General features: G+C 36.2%; 1 protein-coding gene across 30 annotated transcripts in view; it reads left to right on the top strand.

Annotated features, from left to right (window-relative positions):
• Window positions 1-25,328, top strand: part of DLG2 (discs large MAGUK scaffold protein 2) — a 1,975,849-nt gene that overhangs the window by 1,476,925 nt on the left and 473,596 nt on the right. For all 30 annotated transcript variants that reach the window (XM_072794850.1, XM_072794842.1, XM_072794854.1 and 27 more), the window contains one exon: window positions 13,644-13,780. In XM_072794850.1, the coding sequence (XP_072650951.1) occupies window positions 13,644-13,780 (137 nt within the window). The remainder of the gene's footprint in view (window positions 1-13,643; window positions 13,781-25,328) is intronic.

The following is a 25,328-nucleotide window of genomic DNA, read 5'->3' as shown; positions in this document are numbered from 1 at the left end:
CAAATATATAACAAGATTTCTTTGTGAAAATTAAACTTTCTTGGATGAAAGTATAAGATTAAAGCCAAAGGCACATGCTGCATGCTTTGTACAACTGGATATGTAACATAGAATAGATTATTATAAAGATTAGAGGACTTGATATAAAAGATAGTCTTTAATAAAACAGATTTTATGGCAAAGCAAAGATACTTTAGTTCAATTGTTGTATAATTGAAGATGTTAGCGCTTGTCATACATAATGTAATAAGGCAATCTCTATTACACAATGGTTCCAAAGATTTTCTCTGGCATCATACAATACAATAAATACTGAAAATATTGGTGAGCTACCTTATAAATCTGAGTGATAGCAAGTCCTTTTTGTTTCGTAGTGAGCAAAATGTCCTTGCAAAAAGAGGTAGAGGAACTCTTTCCTAGAACCTAAGCTGAATCTAGATTTTCCAATTATCTCTTTTACAAAGAGCCCCATAAGGATGATCAAATGAAATAGTGAAGCTAGACATCTGCTGAATCTGCCCATTTGAATCTTTGATGAATTATAATACGCTTATAAATGAATTTACGAATTTAGGGTTAGCTCTTTAGATTCTTAGCAGATTACAAATGCCTGTTGATGTTATATTTTATATTTCAATGTTTTATTTTATGAATAGGTTGTGACAAAGAGGGAATGGGGAGAAGAAACCAGAAAAGTTAATATGTTTCAGACTAGATCATGAACATAGGATTGAGGAAAAAAGTTTCCCCAAAACACATATTATTGAGTGATAACTGATTATAGTAAAGAAAAAGACTAAATTGTGGGAAGGAAACAAATTACACTTTATCAGAAAAAAATAGAACATCTTCCCAACAACATAGGATATAACTGAACATACTTTCAAACAACAGCCACCACTAATGAGGAAAATTAGGAGAGATCAAATCTGTTCATGTCATTCGCCTCCTTAAAACTCTTCAAAGGCTTTCCATTACTGCTACTACAGGGCCCAGACCTTTTTTTTTTTTTTTTTTTTTTTGAGAAAGAGACAGAGAGTTGGGGGAAGGGCAGAGGGAGAGAATCTCAAGCAGACTCCCCTCAGGCAGAAACTGATGTGGAGCTCATCTCAGGACCCACGAGATCATGACTGGAGCTAAAATCAAGAGCCAGACACTAACCAACTGAGGTTCTCAGATGCCCCCAGGGTCCAGACTTCTTTTTTTTTTTTTTTTAAGATTTTATCTATTTGTTTATGAGAGACACAGAGAGGGAGAGGCAGAGACACAGGGAGAGGGAGAAGCAGGCTCCATGCAAGGAGCCCGATGTGGGACTCGATCCCAGGGCTCCAGGATCACTCCCTGGGCTGAAGGCAGGCACTCAACCACTGAGCCACCTAGGCATCCCGGGTCCAGACTTCTTAACACAGCACCTCTGGACCATAATGAGCCTCTGTTTCACCAGAGTCTCTTTCTTCTCAATATCTTATCCTAACCCGTTTACTCCTTTGACTGTAATGATCAAAGCTGCATGCACTTCTCTATAAGCTACTTCTTCCCTTTGCTTAGAATTCCTCTAACCATCTCTCTTCTTCCAGCCATTTAACAGGACTCCGCTCAGCCACTCTTATCTCCAAAAAGTTTTCCCTGACTTTAATATCTGCCATTCCTCTAAAGTATTGGTTTATGGTTTTTGTCATTCCTAACACCCTGGTCTATGAGCTCCTTGAGGACAGGAACTGTGTCCTGTTCAGTTATCATTCCCAGTGCCAGTGTCCTGTGTCTTGAGTTGGATTGGATACCCTCCAAAAAATTTTGAAGTCCTAACTCCCAGTATCTGAGAATGTGACTTTAATTGAAAATCAGGTTTTTGCTGATGATCAAGTTAGAATGACGTCATTATGGTGGGCCCCAATCCAATATAACTGATAGCCTTACATAGAGAGGAAAGCTGGATGCAGAGACATACACATGGGGGAACATTATGTGAAGATAAAAGCAGATAATAGGAGATGTATTTATAAGCCGAGGAACGCCAAAGATTTCCAGCAAACTGCCAGAAGCTAGGAGAGGCAGAAAGCAGATTTTCCTCCACAGCCCTCAAAAGGAACTGCCCTGTTGACACCTTAATCTGCACTTCTGGCCTGCAGAATTGTCAGACAATTAATTTCTGTTAAGTCACCCAGTTTGTGGCACTTTGTTCCAGCAGCCCTAGAAAACTAATACAGACTGGAACTGAATGTTTTTTGTTTTTTTGGGTTTTGGGTTTTTTGTTTTGTTGTTTTTAGTGAATGAATGACTGAAACAACTCACCACTTTATTTTACCAGGCTGAACCCTTTCCTGCACAGTTCATTAAAGTATGCTATGGAAAAAGGATTCAGTAATCCCTATTTAATTCACTAATTGATTTTAAAAATTAGTTTTGGAGTATCTACTTTATGGCATGCCTGGAAAACACAAATAAAAGCATTGTTATTCCCTCACCTTTAAAATGATATTGGTCAACATGAGGGGGGTAGAGAACTTACAGTTGGTGGTACATACCACGGCAATTGTTTATGGCAGGTGCCTTTTCTGGTTTGTTGTTCATGCTATATCAGCTATTAACTGTTAATAAATAATAAAACTTCCTATTAATAACTATACTCTAATTCAATGTAGAAAGTGATGTATCATTAGAAGATAGCATTATGTGTGGTCATGGAGAGAGATTACTTTTAATTTAAAGGGGTGGGATTTAAATTTTTTTTTTATTTATTTATGATAGTCACACACAGAGAGAGAGAGAGGCAGAGACAGAGGCAGAGGGAGAAGCAGGCTCCATGCACCGGGAGCCCGACATGGGACTCGAATCCGGGTCTCCAGGATCGTGCCCTGGGCCAAAGGCAGGCACTAAACCACTGCGCCACCCAGGGATCCCCAGGGTGGGGGTTTAATTTAAAGTAAGAACTTTGTAGAGGAAGTGTTATGGGATAAGAGCCTTCATAGATGGAAATATAGGAAGACTCATCCAGTTCTCCTTCAGGTTTTTTAGTTTGCCTTCCCCAGCAACAACCCTGCCAGCTGGGACATTCCCATCAAACTTCAACATGTGAGGTAATTTTCACGTCTTAAATAATCTGACATTTTGATGACTTTTATTCAGAGGTCAATATTAATGACCTTGGTTTGCACTGACAGCTAGAATTAACCTGGGAAAACCACACAGACAGATGAAGTTGATCGGTAGAGGCAATGCCTATCACTTAGGTTATATTTCAATGCTGGAAGCATGGAGGATATTCCATTTCACAATAAAACAGACTGTAAACTAGTAAGAAAGCATCTAATTACATTCTGTCATACAGTCTCATGAGCAGTCAACTGTGATTGGAACAGGTTATTTCATTTGTAAGGATGAAAGAAGTAAGTGTTGATCATTCTTGGAGTCAATAGTTTGTCTCTTATTTTTATTTTTTCTCCTGTTCCTTTATACACAATAGATACTGAAGTACTCTCCATTAATTCAACATACAACACCATTCATTGTTGGCACATTAAAAATGCTCAATATGAATTATTCTGGTGCCTTTATTTTTCTTGAGCTAAAGCAGTCAGCTAAAGTATACATATCTCTGTTACTATGGGATACTTTACATTTCAAAGTGCATCTAACCCATATGACCATTTGGTCTTTATACAATTCAATCATTAAACAATTTATTGAGCAATTACTATGTGCTAGCACTATGCTCAACATGGTCTATTTTATGTGACTTCTGCTTTCTAGGACTATATAATTTAGTTGAAGAGAGAATATTATTTTGTAAAGTTATTTAACTGCTTATACTTTCTGTGCTTATACCAAACTGCTAAGAATTGCTAAAGAATATATATATATATATATATTATATATAATATATATAATATGTACATATATATAATCACTAAACCCTAACTAGAAAATCAACAGTTCCCTGCAACTTTTCTGCATTTCTCTAATCAGTTATTCCTTCTATTTCCCAGAATAGACATTTCAAACTTCTGTACTTTCTTCAAATCTCTAACCTCACTACTTCCCCAACTCTTGGCTGATAAACCACAATTTCTTGCTATCGGGGCAAATCGAAGATGAGAACTCCTTTAGTGTCCTGCTGTTAAACCTATAACTTAACCTTTATCTACATCATCCTTCTCCTTCCCTCCTAATTCAGTGGAGAGGTGTCCTGCTGTCTCCAGTTATTCATTTAGCCCAAACTATTTAAGTTCAGTTCAGGAGCTAAATGTACCTTGGTGAGTACAAAAGTTACAGTTTCTCCTCTTGGAGCTTTTATTCTGCCTAAGACTAATTGTTGCTTTCACCTGAACTATTTTCAGTTTCTCAAATAAGCCATGTTTTCTTTCAACTCTGAGTCCTTGAATGCATAGTTCCCTTAGCAGAGATGTTCTCTCCTCCACTTTTTTCTTTCTTTCTTTCTTTTTTTTCTTTTCTTTATTAACCTTGGGTCACTTTCATCTTCCAGGTCTCAGGACCTACAGTTAGCCTTCTCTGATGCCCCTCTCTAACCCAAGTTAGGCAACCCAACTTCTGTGTGTCTATAGTCCTTTTTCCTCTCCTATTAATACTTACCATGCTGGGCTTCCATTTTCTCTTTTTTTGTTTTGCCCTCCCCTAGAAAAGAACCGTAAATCTCTGATTCACTCATATGACCACAACGTTTAGGCTAGTACTTGGAACATGAGTTATCAATAAGTGTAGGTTGAATGAGTTAACTAATTCTATTTATGTAGAAGTGAAAAGGCTGATAAAGATAACGGCTTCTACTGGAGTTCAACTTAGAAATGAACTACTGTAGTGGGTTTCAGTTGACAAAGGCTTGAGAGTTTTTGAAAATTAAGGTGGTAAAGGTGTTTCAGATGTGGGGAACAGTTTTAACAATAAAAATAAAACAAAAACTGCAAGAAGATCAGCTTGCCTGGGGGAAGCAGAGAAGTAAAGAATAGTGAGAAAAAGGATATGTAGAATTCCTAGAGAAAATAAACAATGATAGACAATTTCAAGTAATAGAGCAACATGATGAAGATAGAATTTTAGGAAAAAAATAACCTGGAAAAATTTTTGCAGAATAGATTGGAGAATCAGGCAGAGAAAGATTGGAAACTTGATTTACTGATATAGCCATAGAGAGAGGAGTTTTATATTTTATATTCACTGAGGCTTCTGATAAAACATAGTAACAACTACTATATTATAGTCTCTGCCAGATATTGTAAGAGTCCCTGGGATCTAGTGGTGAGTAAGTGTGATACCATATATTAAAGAGCTACCAGTTTAATCTGAAATATTAATCTAATTAGAAAACACAAAGGACAGGAAAGGAGGCCAGTTTTGAAGGGAGGGTATGAGTTCATTCTTTCAAGCTATGATTTAAGGTGACAAATTAAGTTCAAAGAGTGATTGAGATACAGGGAGTTTGAATATTTATCAACCAGCAGTGGTAATTGAAACAAGAAATGGATTCTCCACAAGAAAAGGATTATACACAAAGTAAGATTCTATGGAGTACATTTTGGAGAATATTATTCTATAAAAATGATCATCAAATTTAGCATGTATCCCTGGGAATTCTGGTTCAGGATATCTGGCATGGACCCCAAATTTTGCAAATCCAACAAACACCTACATAATGATAATACTACTAATATGAGGATCACATTCTGAAAATCACTGTTTTAGAGCAATCAAATGAAGATAAATAAAACAAGAGAAGTAGCAAGAGAAATAGAGAAGAAACAGGGCAGCCTAATGTTGTGAGTATAGGAATGAAAAAGCAGTAAGTGCTGTTCTATGTAATGCAGAAAGAGCAAAGGCCCATCAGCAGGCCTTTTGGAGGAAGATTCTGGTTGACCGGCTGGGCTCTTTGCCTGCTGGGACTGGTTCATAGTTAGCTCACTCCTCTTCTTTATGAAAGAGGATGACATACATACATACATACATACATACATACATACATACATAATATTTCCATTCGAAAGAAAACTAGATATGCATGCCACCACTCAGATCATAATGATTGGATGCTGTATTAGTTTACTGTAGTTGCAGTAACAAATGACGACAGATTGAGTGGCTTGAAAAACAGAAATTTATTCTTTCAAAGTTCTGGAGCCTGGAAGTCTGAGATCAAGGTGTCAACAAGATTTGTTCCTTCTAGAGAGCTCTGAGAGTTTGTTCATGTGTCCCTTTTAGCTTTTGGTAGTTGCTGGCTCTCCTTGGCATTTTTTGGTTTCTAGATGCATCACCATAACCTCTGCCTTTGTCTGTCACCTGCACTATTCCTTGTGTACCTGTGTTTCTGTGTCTAAATTTTCTATTCTTACTAAGAAAATTTATTCTGTATAACCTCATTTTAAATTGATTACATCTGCAAAGACCTTGTTTCCAAATAAAGTCACAGTCAAAGGCACCAGGGCTTAGGAGCTTAGCATATCTTATAATGAGACATAATTTAACTCAGCAGATGCTGTGTGAGTCTATTGTGGTATATGGAGCAAGTTGGAAAAAGATTAAGAAAGGCATATATGATAAGAAAATAGTTATGTGAAAATTGTAAAGGAAAACCACTGAAATGGAGTCAGGAGGACAGATGGGGGAGCTCTCATGAGCTATCACTTATGGTCAATTACAGACCCAATAAGAAAGACATACCTTGCTAGTCCTTAGGATTTTAACTACTACTTTTCCACTCCAGCAGAAAGAATAGGGTTTTCTTTTCCCCCTAGCAACAACCCAGCCATTAAGAGACTCTCAAGTCAGCCAATGAAAAGCCACTATACTCCCAGTTTACTCCAGTAGACTTTTTGTTTATGACAGCCCTTTCAACCTTCTCCTCTATAAAAGAGTACTTGTCTCCTTTGCTACCCAGATTTGCTTATAATTTTACTATAGCTTGCCTGTTCCAAATTGCAGTTTTCTTCTATTGCCAAATAAGCTCATTTTTTTTGGTGCTAAAATAACTGGCAGTTTTATTTTTAAGGTTAACATTAACTACAGGTAACTGTTTAAAAGCTTCAGCTCTTAACAGTGAGGAGGCTGTGGCAAGTTCAAGAGATGTTTTCAGGATAGGACAGAGGCATGGTCAAAGCCAGAGAAGCAAAGCATTGAAGTTAAGAGGTTGAATATTGTAGAGTGAAGGAAAAAAAAGGAATTAATGAGTAAAGTTCTAGAGTGGAGGGGAAGGTTTAGGTTTAGAAAAAAATGAGGAAAGCTATAAGGCATGGAGACTTTAAACAAAATAGTCACTAAGGTGATGTGTTAAAAGAATGAGTGGGTATTATGAGGTACACAGAGAAAAAGTTTGGAATATTGACTGTGATAAGTTAATTGGGTGATCTGTGAGACATTTTCTTTTTTTAAGATTTACTTATTTATTAGAGAGAGAGAGCAGTGGGAGGAGCAGAGAGAGAGAGAGGGAGAGAGAGAGTCCCAGGCAGGCTCCATGTGGAGCAGTGTCCCACTCAGGGCTTGATACCACCACACCAAGACCATGACCCCCAGCTGAAACCAGGAGTCAGTTGCACAAACAACCCACGTGCCCCTGTGAAAGATTTTTTTTTTTTAAGATTTTATTTATTTATGAGAGACACACAGAGAGAGAGAGAGAGAGAGAGAGAGAGAGAGGTAGAGGGAGAAGCAGGCTCCATGCAGGGAGCCTGACATGAGACTCGATCCCGGGTTTCCAGGATCAGGCCGTGGGCTGAAGGTGGCGCTAAACCACTGAGCCACCTGGGCTGCCCCCTGTGAAAGATTTTTAAAGCAGGATTGAACATGCTTAGCTAGTTCTGTGGGATTTTTTTTTTAAGATATTATTTATTTAGAGAGTATGCGTGAGCTCCTGAGTAGGGGCGGGGAGGGACAGAGGGAGAGAGAATCTCCAGCAAACTCTGTGCTGGCACAGAGCCCAACAGAGGGCTCAGTCTCAGGATCTCAATATCATGACCCAAGCCAAAACCAAGAGTCAAATGCCTAGCTGACTGAGCCACCTAGGTGCCCCCAGTGCCATGGGAATTTTAAGCAGAATCACTTTTTTTCAACCCCAAACTTTGTCTTTTGGATGCAGGGAAAGTCCAGAGAGTAAGTAAATAAAGCTTTGGCTTTTAATTAACCATACCAACAATGCCCAGTGAGATTAATTAGTCTTTCAGATTAAAATGAAAGGTGCATTTCTGATATTTTTTAAGCAAAGATTTCTCCCTGGAAGGGAAGAGATGTCAAACAGTCAATTACCTGTGTGGGCCAGACTCACAGGTAAAGTTTTGTGTTGTTTTTTTTAACTGAAATGCATGTACATGAAGTTAAATTGCCTGCATGGGTATTTTCTAGAACAGGGCCAGCAAGGGTTTAGGATGGATTCTGTTTCCTCTAATAAAAGCATGTAGTCAGAACGTACAGAAAACCACTAGTGTTTTCTGTAAAGTCATAAACACCTTACCTAGCAGATCCTAGATCAACTCTGACAGAAGCAGCCTACTTAATAATAGGGGTTGTTTGGAGAAGCCCAAAGAGTGTTCTCCTAGTAAAGTCACATAAAATGAAATTGAACCAAGTTATTGAATGGCTATAAGACATCATGAGGCTTAGTTCTTTACACCCACAGAGAATATATGGGAACATTATAATCATAGGACTCTTAAATTTATTCTGAGCTTCTCAAGCACAATATCTGTCTATGCTGCCAAGATTTTGCTTTCAGTTCCCCACCTCTCATTAACACCTGCTCCTCAGTGTAGGCAGGCAACTAAGGGAAAAGAGTGAACTGTGATCTGTTCCTCCTCCTGTTCTATTTGATAGGATGAAGAAAAGGTTTTGTGTGGGAAAAGGTTAAATTAAAGTTTGTTTTTTTTTTTTAATTGAAGGTTTTAATAAGGTTCAGACATTCCTTTCCTTATGCCTGCATGAAATTGAGAAATTTCAATTTGGGGATATGCAAGAAATATGGAAAGAGGAACCCAGATTCATGCAACAAATACAATCCTGAATTCTGTTTTCACATTGCATGCTTGTCAAACACATCAGTTTTTAATTGCTTCAGGGATTAGGTGTTTAAGTTTCACCTGTTTGCTTTTTTTTCTTTCCTAGCATACCGAAATATCCACTGATTTTACTTTTGTGATTTTAGTATTTATGTTTTTCTTTGTAGCTTTATTACTGGTATGTGCATAGACATGTTTAGTACTATTCTTAATAACCAAACATTCCACAGCAGATAGTGTTAGGGTCAGTGTTTTTGCTGACACCTACCAACTCTTTTCACTGTGTTTTATAATTGATTAGTCTGCCATCACCTAATGGTCCAGAGCCATTTCTTCTTCTTCTTCTTTTTTTTTTTAAGATTTTATTTATTTGAGAGAGAGCATTAGAGGGGTGGGGAAGGGGGCACAGAGGGAGAGGGATAAGCAGACTCCCCACTGAGCTGAGGGGTGGGGAGGGGGAGACCAACAGAGCCATTTCTTATTCATAGATGCTTCTTTTCAAAATGATGATCAATTCTCTAAATTAGCCACTTCCATAAAACCAGTGTTTTGGCTATTTGCAATGCTTCTTACTTTCAAATATTCAAAATACTCATTGTATTTATCCTGTTAGGGACCATTCTAGTTTATCATAAGTACATGTTTTGAGGATTTGCCAGGCATTTCTGTCTGAATTTCCAGCCTGGCAAAGCTGGGATTTTATGAGCCTTGTGTAATATAAGTCAGGGCAGCTGACTCTTTAGTCATTTAGTCACCTGGAATCCAGAGGATGTGTTGGTTTGAAAGGTGTGTTTTCTGTTATCGATTCTAGCTTAACCTTCAAGACTCAGCCCAAGTGCTAAACCTTTTGTTGATTCTTCTCCTCTGAACAAGTCACACTCCCCTCTGAGCTCACATAACACTAGGATCATTATAGAACTCATTCTAGCTGGTTAAATCATGTCAAGGTGTTTAGGTATCAGTTTCTCAAGACAACTTTTGAGAGCTTATTGAGAGCAGAGAATTTTTACTTATTAAGCATCTGTTACATGCTATTTACTATAGAACATGGATATACTTATTCCCTTATCACAGATGATTGTGGCTCCAATTTACACAGTTAGTAGATGAAGGAATCAGGGTGTGAAGCTGACTCTGCTGTTGCCCCACTGCCTGCCCAGTGGTTGGCATAAACTGTGCAGACTGGGGACAGAAATCAGAGTTCACCTGAGGCAAGTAATGCTTCATACGGTTATCCCACTCCAATTAACAGCGCTCACTTTTTCAGCTGTCCTCTTCATTCATTAAAGCCACAAGCTTCCTTTTTAAGGAGAGGATCAGGGATTTCTGACTTTCTTTATCCTCTTACATTCATTTGTTGTTCATTGTTCACTTGTTTAATTCATAATTATGAGGTCACTATATAACTGGCCTTGTTCTATTGCATAGCATAAAATGACAAGTTCCTGATATCATGGTCTTCATATTTTCACCAAGGACACAGACAATAAATAAATAAATAAACACACACACACACACACACACACACACACACACACGGGTGACCTATATGTTACAAGGTGATAAGTGCTGTGATAAAATAAAAAGTAGATCAGGATAAGGAAGTGGGATGTATGGTTAGGGGACAGTATTAAATCAGAAGTCAGATTCCAGCTCTTAGAGAAATCAAGATTTGAACCAAACCCTGTAGGATGTATATTCCAGGCAGAGGAAACAGCGTGATCAAACGCCCTAAGGTGGGAGTTTGTCTGCTTGTTCTAGAAGTACCAAGACTGCAACGGCGTCTAGAGTGGAATGAAGAAGGAGAACGTTACATAATAAAAGAATAGAGTGGTCCTATGATATGGGCAGCCAGCCCTGCTTTAACAAAGCATATTCAGGGAATACCCAGTGCCTCCAAACTGATAATTTTGGATTGCTCAGGGGTCCTAGCCCAGATTTGTCTTCATTGAGTCATCCTCCAAAAATCAGTGGCATTGTCTGGGCTTCGAACATTGCTTCAGCCAAATTCAACCACACTCATATGGATCCTTATTTCTGTAGTGTTTTGGTCAATCCCTTCTCTTACATACTATTGACCACAGTTGATAGCAACTGGTTATACGATTCATAATAGGTACTAAAGAGATGTTTATCTGAGAATGAATAGATATGTGAGTGAGTGAATTAATTAATTAATTAATTAATGAAGAAAGATTTAGTTTTACAACACAGATGGACACTACCACAAATAAATTTACACATAAGCTATATATTTACTTATGTTGAATTAAATATCTGGAATATGGCTGAGTGTTGATTGAATGCTGATTATTTTTCAATGCATCCATGTTCCATCAAAGAGATATCAGGGACGATTTTCAATTCTGTACCCTCAGAGGATTCTTACTAAAAATAGCTTGTTTCACCTTGAGCGGAGTCCAGTTAAAAAGAAGTATTTAAACCTAATCTCAGGGGGAAAAAATAATTTCCTTTTTAGCTGATTTATGTATGTCTACAGTATGGTGATTTCATTGTCTTGGTACAGTCTTCAACTTCAAATGTCAACTACAGAGTTATTCCCTTTGTTGGACTTAACCTTATTTACAGTGGTAATTTGTTTCCTTAGCTCTTCTGCAACTCAGTCAGTCTGTGGCATTTACTATTATTATAGTGGATGTAGATCAGAGTCCCTGGATTTGTTTTAACCTTTTCTTTCCACAGTTTGGAATGACTTCTATACTATTAAAAATGCAAGTAGATTGTTCTTAGTATATGGTTATGAAACTTTTGTAAATGTTATTTTTTTAATTCCCGCATAATACATAAATGTAAAATAACAGTTTTGAAAAACATGAGCTGATATGCATTATATATTTCATAGGAAAAGCCAATTTGGAGCATTTTATTTTCTCTTAGTCACTTTTTGCTTGATAAACAAATTCTTTAAATCTGAGACAAATACAGTTATAGATTTATGGGATATAAAGCCTCAATAAAGAATTACCTACCCTAGTAGGATATTAGATAACAACTATTTTTAATTGTCCTATCAATTTAAATCCATTTTCCATTTATTTTAACAACTATTATAGTTAATTTAACAAAAAAATTATTTCATTTCAAATGTCATTACAGAGGTGTTACTTTATAATTTTCTATGCCATTATTTTTCCATTATCTAATCACTTATGCCATTAAGAACCTTCAATATTTATTCAATAAAAGCATAGTGAAATGGAGTTTTTTTTTTAGTGCTTTTCATTGTTGTCATATAAAGTGCCAGAGATTTTAATGACTGTCTTATCATAAAACAAGTATATGTTTGGGTGCCTGGGTGGTTCAGTTGGTTAAATGTCTGCCTTCAGCTCAGGTCATGATCCCCGGGTCCTCAGATCAAGCCCCACATGGGGCTCCCTACTCATCAGGGAGCCTGCTTCTCCCTCTGCCTGCCACTCCTCCTGCTTGTACTCTCTTTCTCTCAAATAAATAAATAAAATCTAAAAAAAAAAAAGTTTTTTTTTTAAAACTAGGTAACTAAGTGGATGGTTTATTTTTTAAAAAATAATTTCTTAAGCCAAGTAAGTTATAGAAATTTCCTATGCTTTTAGTAAAAAAATTATTTGATATATATTTATCTTTCCAAGTAATTTGCATGGTAATTATTATAATTTTGAAATGCAGTGAATAATAGGCTACAAGTATTTTACTAAATGTGTATTTAATCATATTCTGGAAGGATTTTTTTATTTTTACACTTTAAAGAGTCTATAACTCATTCTTTGAAAGTGGCCCTGTAATGATTTTTAATAATTATTCTTATCATTTCATAGTTTAAATAAAAGTGTTATAGGCCATCATACAGTATAAATTCATCTCTCAAAATAGAAAATCACCATATTTAAAATGATTTGATATTCTGTGATTTGTCATAAAAATAAGGCAAAATACAGAATCAATTCCTTGTTTTTTTAGACTGTGTAGAGGGATGATTCATTTCTTGTGTGTTACTAGCCTCATTATCAGTTAATAAGTGCCAAGAAGTATGAGAATATGACAAGGTAGCCAGAGAAGAAAACATGAAGGACAAGCATCTAGCTCCTTTTTGCCTTATCCTCTGTTTGAAATTATTACATAAATATCTAATGTATGTTCCTGGTAGCTCTTGTCTGAGAATTTATGGAATTTTCTAACAGCTGTATTTTTAATCCTGTAATGTCGGGAGTGTCTAGGTCTCTATCCAAATGATTGGCAATACCTCTCTGTGCTAGAGAAACAATGACAAAAATGAGCCCCCCAACTCCACATGAGCAGCCCTGTACTTGTGCTCCGCCTGGCTCACCTACAGCTCTTCCACACCCTTTTGCCTCACCCCTACTCTGGCCAGTCGCCCATTAGGTGCTAATAAGCTAAGGAACAACTGTTAAGTGTACAGTCTTGGAATAGAACAAAACTAATGGCCACATGGACTGGACTTCAAGAGCTTTGCCTCCTTAGCATAAATCAATAAACCTTCAAACATTTAAAGAACAAAATTGATTGAAGTAGAATCCTTACGGTTATTTATTACTGTCATAATAAATTAAGGATTAATATGTTTGGACTTTCGATATGGTTGATTGCATTTTCTAAAAAACAAACAAACAAAGCTTTTCTTTTTCTTTCCCATAGGTTTAGGCTTCAGTATTGCAGGAGGTGTAGGGAACCAACACATTCCTGGAGACAACAGTATTTATGTAACTAAAATCATAGACGGAGGAGCTGCACAAAAAGATGGAAGGTTGCAAGTAGGAGACAGACTGCTAATGGTAAGTGTGACTCATGCAAAACTATGTGTGTATTTATAAAGCTCTTGTTTTCCAGTGTATGACTGTCTTAGTTCAGGCTGTCATAACAAAATACCATAGACTAGGTGGCTTGCACAACAACAAATTTCTTTCCTCTGAGTTCTGGAAGCTGGGAAGTTCAAGGTCAAGGTTCTAGCCTATTCATTTCCTGGTGAGATCTCTCTTCCTGGCTTGCAGAAAACTATTTTCTTGTTGCATTGTAACATTGCCTTCCCTCTTGCCTGTGCTGAGAGATCTTTCTTTCTCTTCTTATGAGGCCACCAATCTGATCGGATTAGGGCTTCACCCTTAACTCGTTTAATTAATATCCTTAATTACTTCCTAAAGACTCTCTGCAAGTATAGTTGTATTGGGGGTAAAGCTTCAGCACATGAATTTGGGGGCTGGCCACATTCAGGTCATAACAGCGATCACAGGTAGAAATAGAAAAGAAGGGAGAGAAGATTTTCTGGTGGGAGATTTCAAAAGTACATGTACAATCATATCTGCTTTGTTGGCATTTTAAAAACAAATCTGAATTTCCACTAGTTTTCACAGATACAACAAAACACAGATTATGTTGGTTTTCCAGAGTGACCTATTAGCCAGAGAGAATGTCACATCCAGACTGCTGAAGGTGGGCTTTGCATAACAAAGAGAACTTCACTGTCTGGTTTATTGATATGTACATTTCTATGTCTCTCTTTGATCCCTTGTTCAACCCATACAGTAGTGTAAACAATCCCTGATTTCCCAGAATTCATAATCTGAGTTCTATCACATGTATAAATGGATCCCTTCCTCCTCCCCCATCAGACAGGGTTGAAACAACAGCTATTTTATTTGCCAGCTGCATGCTTCAGAAACCGTGGACAATGACTAACCACATTAATACATGGCTGACCTTTCCAAGCCATGGAGTTCTAGAATAAAATAAAACAAAGTTAAGGTAGCACATAAACAGTACAAATTTGGAATTGCACTTAATAAAACTACCTTATCTTCATTTACGATTTACCAAATCTACAGGATAATAAATAAATACTGAAAATTAATAGAAATTAATAGAAGAGAGCTCCCAAGTAGAAGTATATTCATATCTAATCATATGTCTGCTCTTGTAAACCACAGCCTCTAATCTCTGCAAGGAGCCATTATCTCCAATACTTGTAAGAAGTGTTTGGAAAAGATCAATTTATATCCTCAGCAGAATAGTAATTTCTATGACATGTGCAAGCTTTGCAGGGTAAACCTCAAAGTGCATTGTGCCCACTTCCCTGGCCTTTAGGCAGTTTATCTTTAGTCACATTGGTCTAGTTTCATAGTTGTCAATGACTTTGGTATTCCATTATCTGAATAAGACCTTTATAATAATCTTGATAACTAATATTTGTTTGGCATTTGCTATGTTCCGTGTACTTTTAAAAGTGCTTTTTTCTAATGTAATATAATTTCTCATAACAGTCTTTTTTATGTAAGCAAAAAGGAACTGAGGCTTAAAAAGGTTTATTAACTTGCCCATGGTCATATAGTTAAAAATCCAGGCACTCAGGCTTATAACCACCAAGCATGATCTTTCATTTGTTTCGTAGAATCTGTCAACCAATTCTTTACTTCCTTTTTTTTAGTTTTCATTCAGTCATTCATTAATTCCTTTAGTTAACAAGTAATATGATGAATATCTACCATGTCCCAGGCCATAACCACTACTCAGGAAGGGACTCTGTCAGGAGAAAATGTATGATCAAACTGGATGGGCAAAAAAATGTGGCATTAATGACTTCATTCAAAATAGCAACTAAGAGTTTTGGCTTCTTTACCACCTGAAATCATTTTCTCTCTCTCTATCTCTCTCTCTCTGTCTCTCTCTCTTTAACCATTTTGTAGTTAGTATAGTTGTAGTATAGTTGACTTATAAAAAGCTTAACATAGGGATCCCTGGGTGGCTCAGCGGTTTGGCGCCTGCCTTTGGCCCAGGGCATGATCCTGGAGTCCCGGGATTGAGTCCCACGTTGGGCTCCTGGCATGGAGCCTGCTTCTCCCTCTGCCTGTGTCTCTGCCTCTCTCTCTCTCTCTCTCTGTCTATCAGGAATAAATAAATAAAATCTTTAAAAAAAAAAAAAGCTTAACATATTTAATGTGTACAGCTGCATGGGTTTGGATATTAAGTATACATCTAAGAAACCATCACCATTATCAATGCCATAAATATATTCATGACTTTCCAAAGTTTCCTCTCACTCCTGTTGTTGTTATTATTTATTATTATTATTATTATTTCGTGCTGTGTGTGGTGAAAACAATTAACATAAGATCTACCCTCTTGGAAGATTTTAAGTATGCAATACACTATTGTTAGCAATAAGACTATGCTGAAAAGGAGAACTACCATTTTCATTCTTGAGACACTATCCATTTTTTTTGTTTGTTTACTGGGTTTTTTTGTTTTGTTTTTTGCCTTTGATGTGAAAGTTGTTTTTTATGATGTAGTGTCTTCTGAACCAGAAAAGTATTATTGAGGTATAACACCTAACACTTCTCTCAAAAATATAAACTTTATTATTTGTTGATTTAGGAATAAAATAAACTGTGATATCTATCTTTTACATAACATGAAATTTGAAAAAAATGAAGAGGACAGTTTCATTCTAAATTAATAGCTGCCATAATGACACATTTGAACTTTAACTCATTGTTCTGTAAGAGTTTGGTTGTAGACAACTCTTTTGGTATTTCTTTAACTGCTGCTATTTAATATTATGTTAGATGTTTTCTGCTGATTGTTTGAAGTTCCATTTAAATTTCTAGCTTTATTTTAAAATTCTTAAAAAAAAAAAAAACTCAAACTGTAAGTAATTCTGTCAAAGGATTTTCCAGGCACCATGCTATTTTTCCATTACCATTTTCTTGATATTCATTCTACATGTAATGATTTCAAAAATAGCTGAGACATAATCTTTAACTATTTTGAGTTTTAAAGCCTATTAAAAAAAAAAAAAAGAACCTTCAACAATAATAGGTCTCTCCTCTCTTATGTAAGGAAAACATAATTAGTACTTCCAAGGCAACTGCCAAACTGAATCTAGAAATGAAAGGAAATGATTCATTTTATAATATTCTGAAAGAAAAATAATGCTGAGGAAAAGAATAAAAAAATCACGGAAGCCACCCCAAAGGACCAATTATCTTGCTTCAACCCAACAATATTTATTAATGCTCTCCTTCTGTCATTCCTTTCCACCTCCTTTTCTCTTTATTACCCTGCATTCACATCATCTTTATCTTTCTCCTCTTCCACTCTCCTCCCCCAAAGGAAGTACAAATAATTTAGATTCCGTGATTTACCAGCTGTTCTGCACTCCGTATATTTTTCTCTAAATAGCTATTCTTCTTTCTAAAGCAATTTACACCACTCCCTCCTCTCACCTCTTAGGAAAAGTTCCCCTATATGTTATTCATTCATAGTTCTGTAAGCAAACTGGTCTAAAATGAAACTCCATTAATTTCCTCATGCCATATCTGCTGGGTACTTTTTTCCCCTAAGTCCTTCTTATAACTCAGATTTGAAAAATATCTATCTTAGATGTTATCTTATCCCAATTTATTTGGTACATAAAAATCCACAAAAAGGCAACGTGAAGTAGCCCCTCACCTCTGCTAGAACACACTAAAGATGAACTTAATTCCTCCTGGAAGCTCCCCCTTAGATACTAGCCATCATTGGATTTGTTTTTTCTTAATATTGTATCAAAATACATTTCTGTATACATTTCTTGCTTTCTTCACACCTCTGTCCCTTAGAGACAGAAAGGCGAAAATTAATTGCTCTTCTATGTTTGTTTGAAAACTTATGTCTTGCCACTTTTCCACTTCACAGCATTTTAAGATGTTTTGCACATTTTCTCTCACTCTTGCAGTCAATTTTACCACATATCCACTTAACTTCTCTAAGTAGAACACCCTTTTAACAAAACTTTTGATTCCTTAGAATGTTGTTCCCCCACTTCTAAAACCACAGGCAATATTGTAGCATCTGACCTTTACATTTATTCTACAATAAGGAAAAAATTGCCTATCACCTTTGCACTAAGACTCTCAGCATTTCAAATAAAATGACTTTTACATCAGTCCTCTCTGATGTTTCATGGCCCATCCAGATGCATGGTATTTGTTCTCTTTATTAAAATAATATTTTTAACTCTCCTGCCACATGGCACTTATTCAGTAGAATTTGGGGCTTTTAATTTTGTCAAATGACAATGACATCTGATTTTTATGGATCATACCAGTAGTTTAGTGTTGTAATCTCACACTAAATACATTAATCTCTGGCCTTGATTCCTTTAGACAGATATCAGAGGTTAACAGCATTGATAATTTTAAAATTCATTCATATATTTCTACACATTGGTTTTTATTAAGCCCTATCAAGATAATACCTACGGCCACATATATTACAGAAATGTACAAAACATGAGAGACACCTAACTCTGGGAAATGAACAAGGGGTAGTGGAAGGGGAGGTGGGCGGGGGGTTGAGGTGACTGGGTGATGGGCACTGAGGGGGGGCACTTGGCAGTATGAGCACTGAGTGTTATGCTATATGTTGGCAAATTGAACTCCTATAAAAAAAAAAGAAAAAAGAAAGAAAAGAAATATGATCATCCTCATTTCTTTTCTACACAGAAAAGAAACTTTGAATCCAGGGTCATCTGACTGTCTTTTCTACAGGGATAATGTGAGCTGTTAATTGTCAAAACCTTTGTCACATTGTGATCGAAAGCTTATAGTCTTTTTTTACAAAGATTAAGTCTATATTTTTATTTCCATAAAGGGACGCAGTAGATAAGGAGGAAGGTAAGAAAAGCATTGAAGTGAAATGCAAATGCAGTGGGCTCAGAGACAGGCAGCCAGAATTAATTCAAGTCCCAGGCAGCCAGAATTAATTTGACCTAATTGACCTTGGACAAGTCATGTACATCTTTGGTCTTCTGCTTTAGCCTCTATACCATGGCAACAGTGCCTTAGATCAGTGTTTCCCAAGGCTGTTTTAAAATATTAATCTCATTACTGTGTCACATCAAAAAGTCAACTAAGTTCAGGAAATTCTACAGCCTGTATCTCACCTCTCTTACAGATTTCAATGAATTTAGTATTTTAAAGGGTCAGTGAAGTTTTGTAGTCAAGGAACTAATTTAACTTGAACACTGTAATCCTCAAATATACTTCATTATGGAGCCCTTTGCTTAAAGTGATGCTTATAAAGCACCTAGAACTAGTGTTCAGTGGAATATTCTCTGTGCTGTGTGCAAGTGATGCTTATTTTTATTTCAAAATTAATATCCTGTGGTAAGGACATTAAGTGGATTTAGGGATTGTGAGCAGAAATAATGTAATTTTGTAAATAAGTATTAGTTATTAGCACCAAAATTATTCTTTTTGGTGATTTACATAACTGCCTAGCTTCACCCAAATATTAATAAGAAAATCACCTTGAAGACAACGCAGATATATAGAAATTGCTGAATAATGAACAGAACTTGAAACCACTCTCATTTGTTGGACTGACCTTAGATAAGAACTGAAATCGGTAACGCTCTCTGCACATAGCTCACTCCTACCACCAGCACATTGCTTCCACACAAAAGAGGTTTCCACTTGCAGTACCCACTGCAACCCATGAGAGATGGATAGATAGAGCAGTCATTACTGTTATTCTTATTTTCCAGAAGAGAAAGTTGGAGTCAGAGATAACAAAGGGATTTCTAATATGGCATAACTAATCAATTGTGAAGTCAGATTAGATGTCAATGTCCTAATACCACATGTCCTCTACCAGTTTATCAGCCCTTCTGGTTCTTAATCCTGCTTTCATATTTGAATCTCATGGTAAGTTTTTGATCACTCTGGATGCCCAGGCCTCAATCAACCCTGAATAATCAAATCAAAGTCTTGGAAGTAGGCACCATGCTTCATTTGTAAAAATTTTTTTAAGTCTTCCAGGTGACTCCAGTGTGTAGCCAGGTTAAGAACCACAGTCCTACCTTGATCTAATCACATTCTAACCTGCTCTTCTGCTGCTCCACTGCTTCTCCTGAGGGTGACTTTGGTGGTAATGCTCCTTCTATCAAGCCAGTACAGCATCATTTAATATTTTTCAAGAATGGGCTGAAAGGCATTCAGAACTAGTTCACCCTTCAAACTTTGTCCCCTGCAGTTAGAGTACTTTCTGAAGCACCAGGGGAAAAAAAAGTCTGGTTAATTATTTTTTGGACTTGGTTGTAATTTTTCTCAAATGTAATAAAATTACAATGCAGTGCAATTGCAGTGACATATTTATTTGAAGGTTAAAGCTTTCTATTATATTATTTCTTTTGCTTATATCCAGTTTAACTCTGTTTATAGAATTTGCTCTATAGTTAATATATATAGATGCCTACTACAGAGCAGTGGTTTTAAAAATTATTTTAATAGCACATTCTATCAGTATACACAGAAAGTTGCCTCTAATATATGTTTATTTCCCTACTTTATATTGCATACATATATCACTATGCTAACAATACATGATGCACATTTTAAAACATACATAAAAATAGATGAAAATCAGTGTGATAAATATTAATAGAAGTTCAGATACAGAATTCTGCCTCTAACCTTTGGGTTGCCCTGGGGTTCCTATATTGTCCATTTGGGTGACCACTGATATAGAGGAAGCTAGAAAAGTCAGTCAAAACATCATTGTTACTTGCTCTGTCTCTATATATGGAATAAAGTTTTAAGAAATACATCAACGATTAATGGAGGAAAAAGAAATTCACACTGTTGAAAGTTTGATCGTGTCTTTTATAATCTGATGTGACTCACTACACCCATTCTGTACCAGCCTTTCATCCTTATATTCCATGCCTGCCACAGCGTGAGTATCCCATAAATGTGTGTTGTTGAATGACCTTCATTTCTTATCCTTTCTGACTCCACAAAAACGTAAACTAGACACTCAACATAAATGCTTCCTTCGTCCTATAAAATAGGGAATTTTGATAGCTTTTCCTTTGGAATGTTATTTTTAATTTATTTAGCTAATTGTTTCAACATTTATTAAGTGCCTATTATCTATAGTGAATCAGGGGACTACAAAGATGAAAACACTCTAATTAAAGAGATGGTGAATGAGTAAAATGGATGGAGGGGAGTGGGAGATACTAGCTTCCAGTTATGGAATGAGTAAATTAGGCAGGGAATAAAAGGTACAGCATAAAGAATATAGTCCATGATATTTAATAGTGTTACATGGTGACAGATGGCTATGCTTATGATAAAAAAGTTGTTGAATCACTATGTTGAACACCTGAAACTAATGTAACACTGCATGTCAACTATACTCCAATGTTTAAAAAAAAATAAAAAGAACAATATAATCCTTGCCTTTTAGAAGATCAGTCCTTAAGCAGGAAAGAGGCATTGTGAAAATATTGTAGAAGGTAGGGAGTGATTGTTTTCAAACGAGCTATTTTCAGCAGCAGGATTAGCAAAAGCACTGTGTCTGATTGTGATGTTTGATGACCAATTGTATACTGCTCTATCTTATACAGTGTCTCTTTATGTTCATGGTATCCATCCTTTCTCCTAAACACAAGTAACCCAACAAATAAATTAATATTATCCCTATTTTGCATATAAAAAATTAATGCTCAATAAATGTTAACTGACTAAAATCTAGGAATTGAAACCATATGTAATGCTACATTTAAAATTTATGCCAAGTTACCTTCGTTTATAGAAACATCTAGGTATAAAATATGGCTATTATTTCAAAAAAAATTAAATCCATTCACTGGCAATGAGAAACCAACTTCCTTCTTCTCCATTCCAATTTTCCATCATTCATGAGATCTCATATCATCACTATGTATATTTCATAATGAAGCTGCTATACTTTATATCTGTTCTCTTTTTTAAAGATTTATTTAAGGAAGAGAGAGAGAGGCAGAGGGAGAGAGTCCCTTTTTTTAACAAGAGAAAAGAAAGAACATTTATTAACATGCACAGCATACATACACATGAAAGAAATTGATGCATATCTCAAAGGGGTGTTGAGAATTTGGGGCTTATGTAGCATCTTAACAAAGAACTATACATTGGTAGAAGAGTGACAAGAAAAAGGAAAAGGGTTAGGCTTTTAGGGACAGCAAGATATGGGGACATAAGTATATGGGGAGGGGGTTAGCTAATGGAAGGTAAGGGTTATTTTAATAAGGTTTGTTATGTAGAATAGAGTGAGAGAGTCTTAAGCAGACTCCATGCTCAGTGTGGAGCCCAATTTGGGGCTCAGTCTCATGACCCTGAAATCATGACCTAAGCTGAAACCAAGAGTTGGGCACTTACCTGACTATGCCACCCAGGCACCCCACTTTGCTTCTGTTCTTATTTGAGGTTTTTTCTTGTTCATTTAAAATATAACATTAATATGATTTTACCCATAACTAATGCATGATCATTGCTGAGAAAATGAAAAATAAGAAGATAATTTATTATCCAAAGTTAATTATTATTGTTTTTATTTATTCATAGTTCCTGTTTTTAAAATAAATTTTATTATAGCTATAAGTTGCTGTGTACTGCAGAGATTTTAGTGTTTGGTTCATGCATATTTATTTTCAGGTCATTGATATTAGCACATTAGATTGGTCTCATTTTTTCAATTATTTTATTTTTAAAAATTTTAGTAGGTTTTTAAAATTTTATTTCCAGTTTAGTTAACATACAGTGTTATATGAGTTTCAGATGTACCATATAGTGGTTCAACAGTTCTATTCATGACTTAGTCCTCCTTCTTAATTCATCTTACCTACTGATCAAAAACTTTGTCTTCTTTTTAAAAAGTTAACTGTGGAGTTTGTGATTTTTTTACAGTGTTTCTAGAGCTCCCACCTTTTTTTGTACTATGTCTTAGACAGTATTTATGTCCACCTCCTAGTTTGTACTACCATGTGGTTATTCCTGAAGAAGTATGAAAAGGCCAGCATCTCACCACCTGTACATTTCCATTCCCCTTTATTACCACTCTCCTGCTGCCACATCTCCAACCTTAGTAACTGTCACAGATCTGTTTGTTTGCACTCATTTGATTCTCCCAAAACTGACCCTGCTCCCTTCTTACAAGTTTTTTGGCACCTCTTTCTTCAGCTGATTTGCCCTTCTTTTTCTCTGCATCATGCTCAAATTCAGTGCTCCCTTTTCTGGTGTAGAAAATGAGTGCTCTCACCTCCAACCTCTCTGCTTGGCCTCAATCCTTCATCCTACTGCAAACATATGGCCAGGCTGCACACATGGCCCTCTCTGTGTAGTATACCCCACAGAAACACTGCATTCAGATGCACATTATTTTTTTCTGAAATCAGGCCAGTTGTTCAGTGTTCACCATTATAGGCAGATACTTGATGCAAAAGAAAAAAAGACAATAAAAAACAATGACAAGAGCAACTAGCCAATCAGTGTAATGTCCCTTCTTTCTGTGTACAATCAGCTCCAGCTGTAAGCCCTTTATCTTGAGGGTTCATAGGATAATGCACACACATAATTAACCCAAATAAACCCACTTTCGTGAAAAACATTTTGAAGATTTCAGCACAAAAGAGCACTTTTTGGTCCAGATCCTGTACTATTCTGAATTTTTAAAAAGACCACACAGAAGCTTCATCAACAGTACCCTAATTAAACTCATCAGTTCACAGATGTTTACAGGAAAATGCTCAGCAAAAATTTTCACCAAGAATTCCTGTTTCCTGAGAAGAGAGATGTATGATGACAATAGTAATAGTAATAAGGGCTAACATTAATGAGTATTTTCATGTTCCTGCCATTTTACATAGATTAATACATTTAAATCAATAATTCTTTGAGGTAGCAATTATTATCATACCTATTTTACAGATGTCAAAACTGAGGCTAAGAAGATTAGGTTAATTGTCCAAAGTCACATGGCTGGGAAGAACCAGGACCAGGACTCAGATCCTAGTCTGCATAATTCAAAAGCATGTGCTCTTGATCACTATGTTCTGTTGCCAATATCCTACCACCTGTTGCATAACTTTTAAAATCTGTGTCAATGTTTCAACACTTTCTAGTCACCAAATAAAAACCAACTGAAATACTACTATTTTTTTTTTTGCAATACTCCTATTATAAACCATCATTATCCCCCACTTTTCACCTCTACTTTTTGCTCAACTTCTACTTTCTGGTCTAAAGACTTCTCTGTTGACTTAAGAATCTGCATGCAAAGTCATTTTCAGTAAACATGCTTGAAGCTTGAACTGTGTCACACAAGAATATGAGATTCCAGGGAGCTAGGGACCTTCTCTATCTGAAAGAGGAATTTAGATTAGTAGTTAAAAGCTTGGTCTCTGGACCTAAAATGTTTGGCATTTAATATGCTTCTATCACAATAAGATCAATGACTTTGGGCAAGCTTCGTAACCTCTCAGAGACATGCTTTTCTGATCTATAAAATGAAAGTAATTGCAACAGCTACCACACAAGTTGTTACGAGGTTCAAGTGTGTTAATGTATGTAAATGACTTAGAATAATGCCCAGTGTGAATACAGCACTATATAAGTGTCTGCCATGATTATTATTTTCATTCTTACTATTTATTATAAATTCTAATATGTAGAATCATGACTGACACATATAAGTATGCATTTGACCAATGGATGAACAAGTGCTAGATACTGGAAATACAAAAGGGTGTAAGAGAATGCCACTTGTCCAGAAGAGAGCTATAGGAACCAGGGGGAAAGCCTATAGTTTAATGGAGAGTTCACAGTCCGCATTCATACACATCAGTCAGATCCAGTTCCCTCTGGTTCTGGATTCCCTAACTTGGGCTGCACCATCAAGGATTAATTGGTACATGGAATGTATAGAACATGACTAAAGCACTAATTAAATAGTACAGAAAATATATAGAGGATCCAATCTAATACTTTTCGGTACATTTATTTTAATGCTCCATCCTTTCAGCAGAAATTAACTAAAGAATCACTCCATTAAAATAATAGTAGCCAAATAAGTATAACCTAGGTATTTAAAATACTTTGTAAATATTTTAAAACCATTTAAGAGAAGTGCCGCAGAGATATTGCTGTAATGCTATGAGGTAAGAATTGCACTTGTATCGGGGTGTAAAAAGGAGGAGTTGCTGTTAAGTGGACAGAAATGGGTACACTTTAACTTGCTCACCTGCAAAGCTCTGTTTTGCAATATTAGCATTCTTTCCTTAGAAAATTGACTTGTTAAATAACATTTTGATGGGAACAATTTTTATGTTTTTTGTATTTATTTTTATTTTTTTAGAGAGTGGGAGAGAGAGCACAACAGCAAAAGAGAAAATCTTAAGCAGATTCCACACCCAGCATGGATCCTGACATAGGTCTTGATCTCCTGACCCTGAGATCATGATCTGAACCTAAATCAAGAGTCAGAGGCTTAACCATCTGAGCCACCCAGTCACCTCAGATGGGA

Source organism: Canis lupus, chromosome 23, assembly GCF_048164855.1.
Source record: "Canis lupus baileyi chromosome 23, mCanLup2.hap1, whole genome shotgun sequence".
In the NCBI taxonomy this organism is placed as follows: domain Eukaryota; kingdom Metazoa; phylum Chordata; class Mammalia; order Carnivora; family Canidae; genus Canis; species Canis lupus.
Note: the sequence above shows the minus strand (reverse complement) of the source record. Positions and strands in the feature narration are given on the sequence as shown.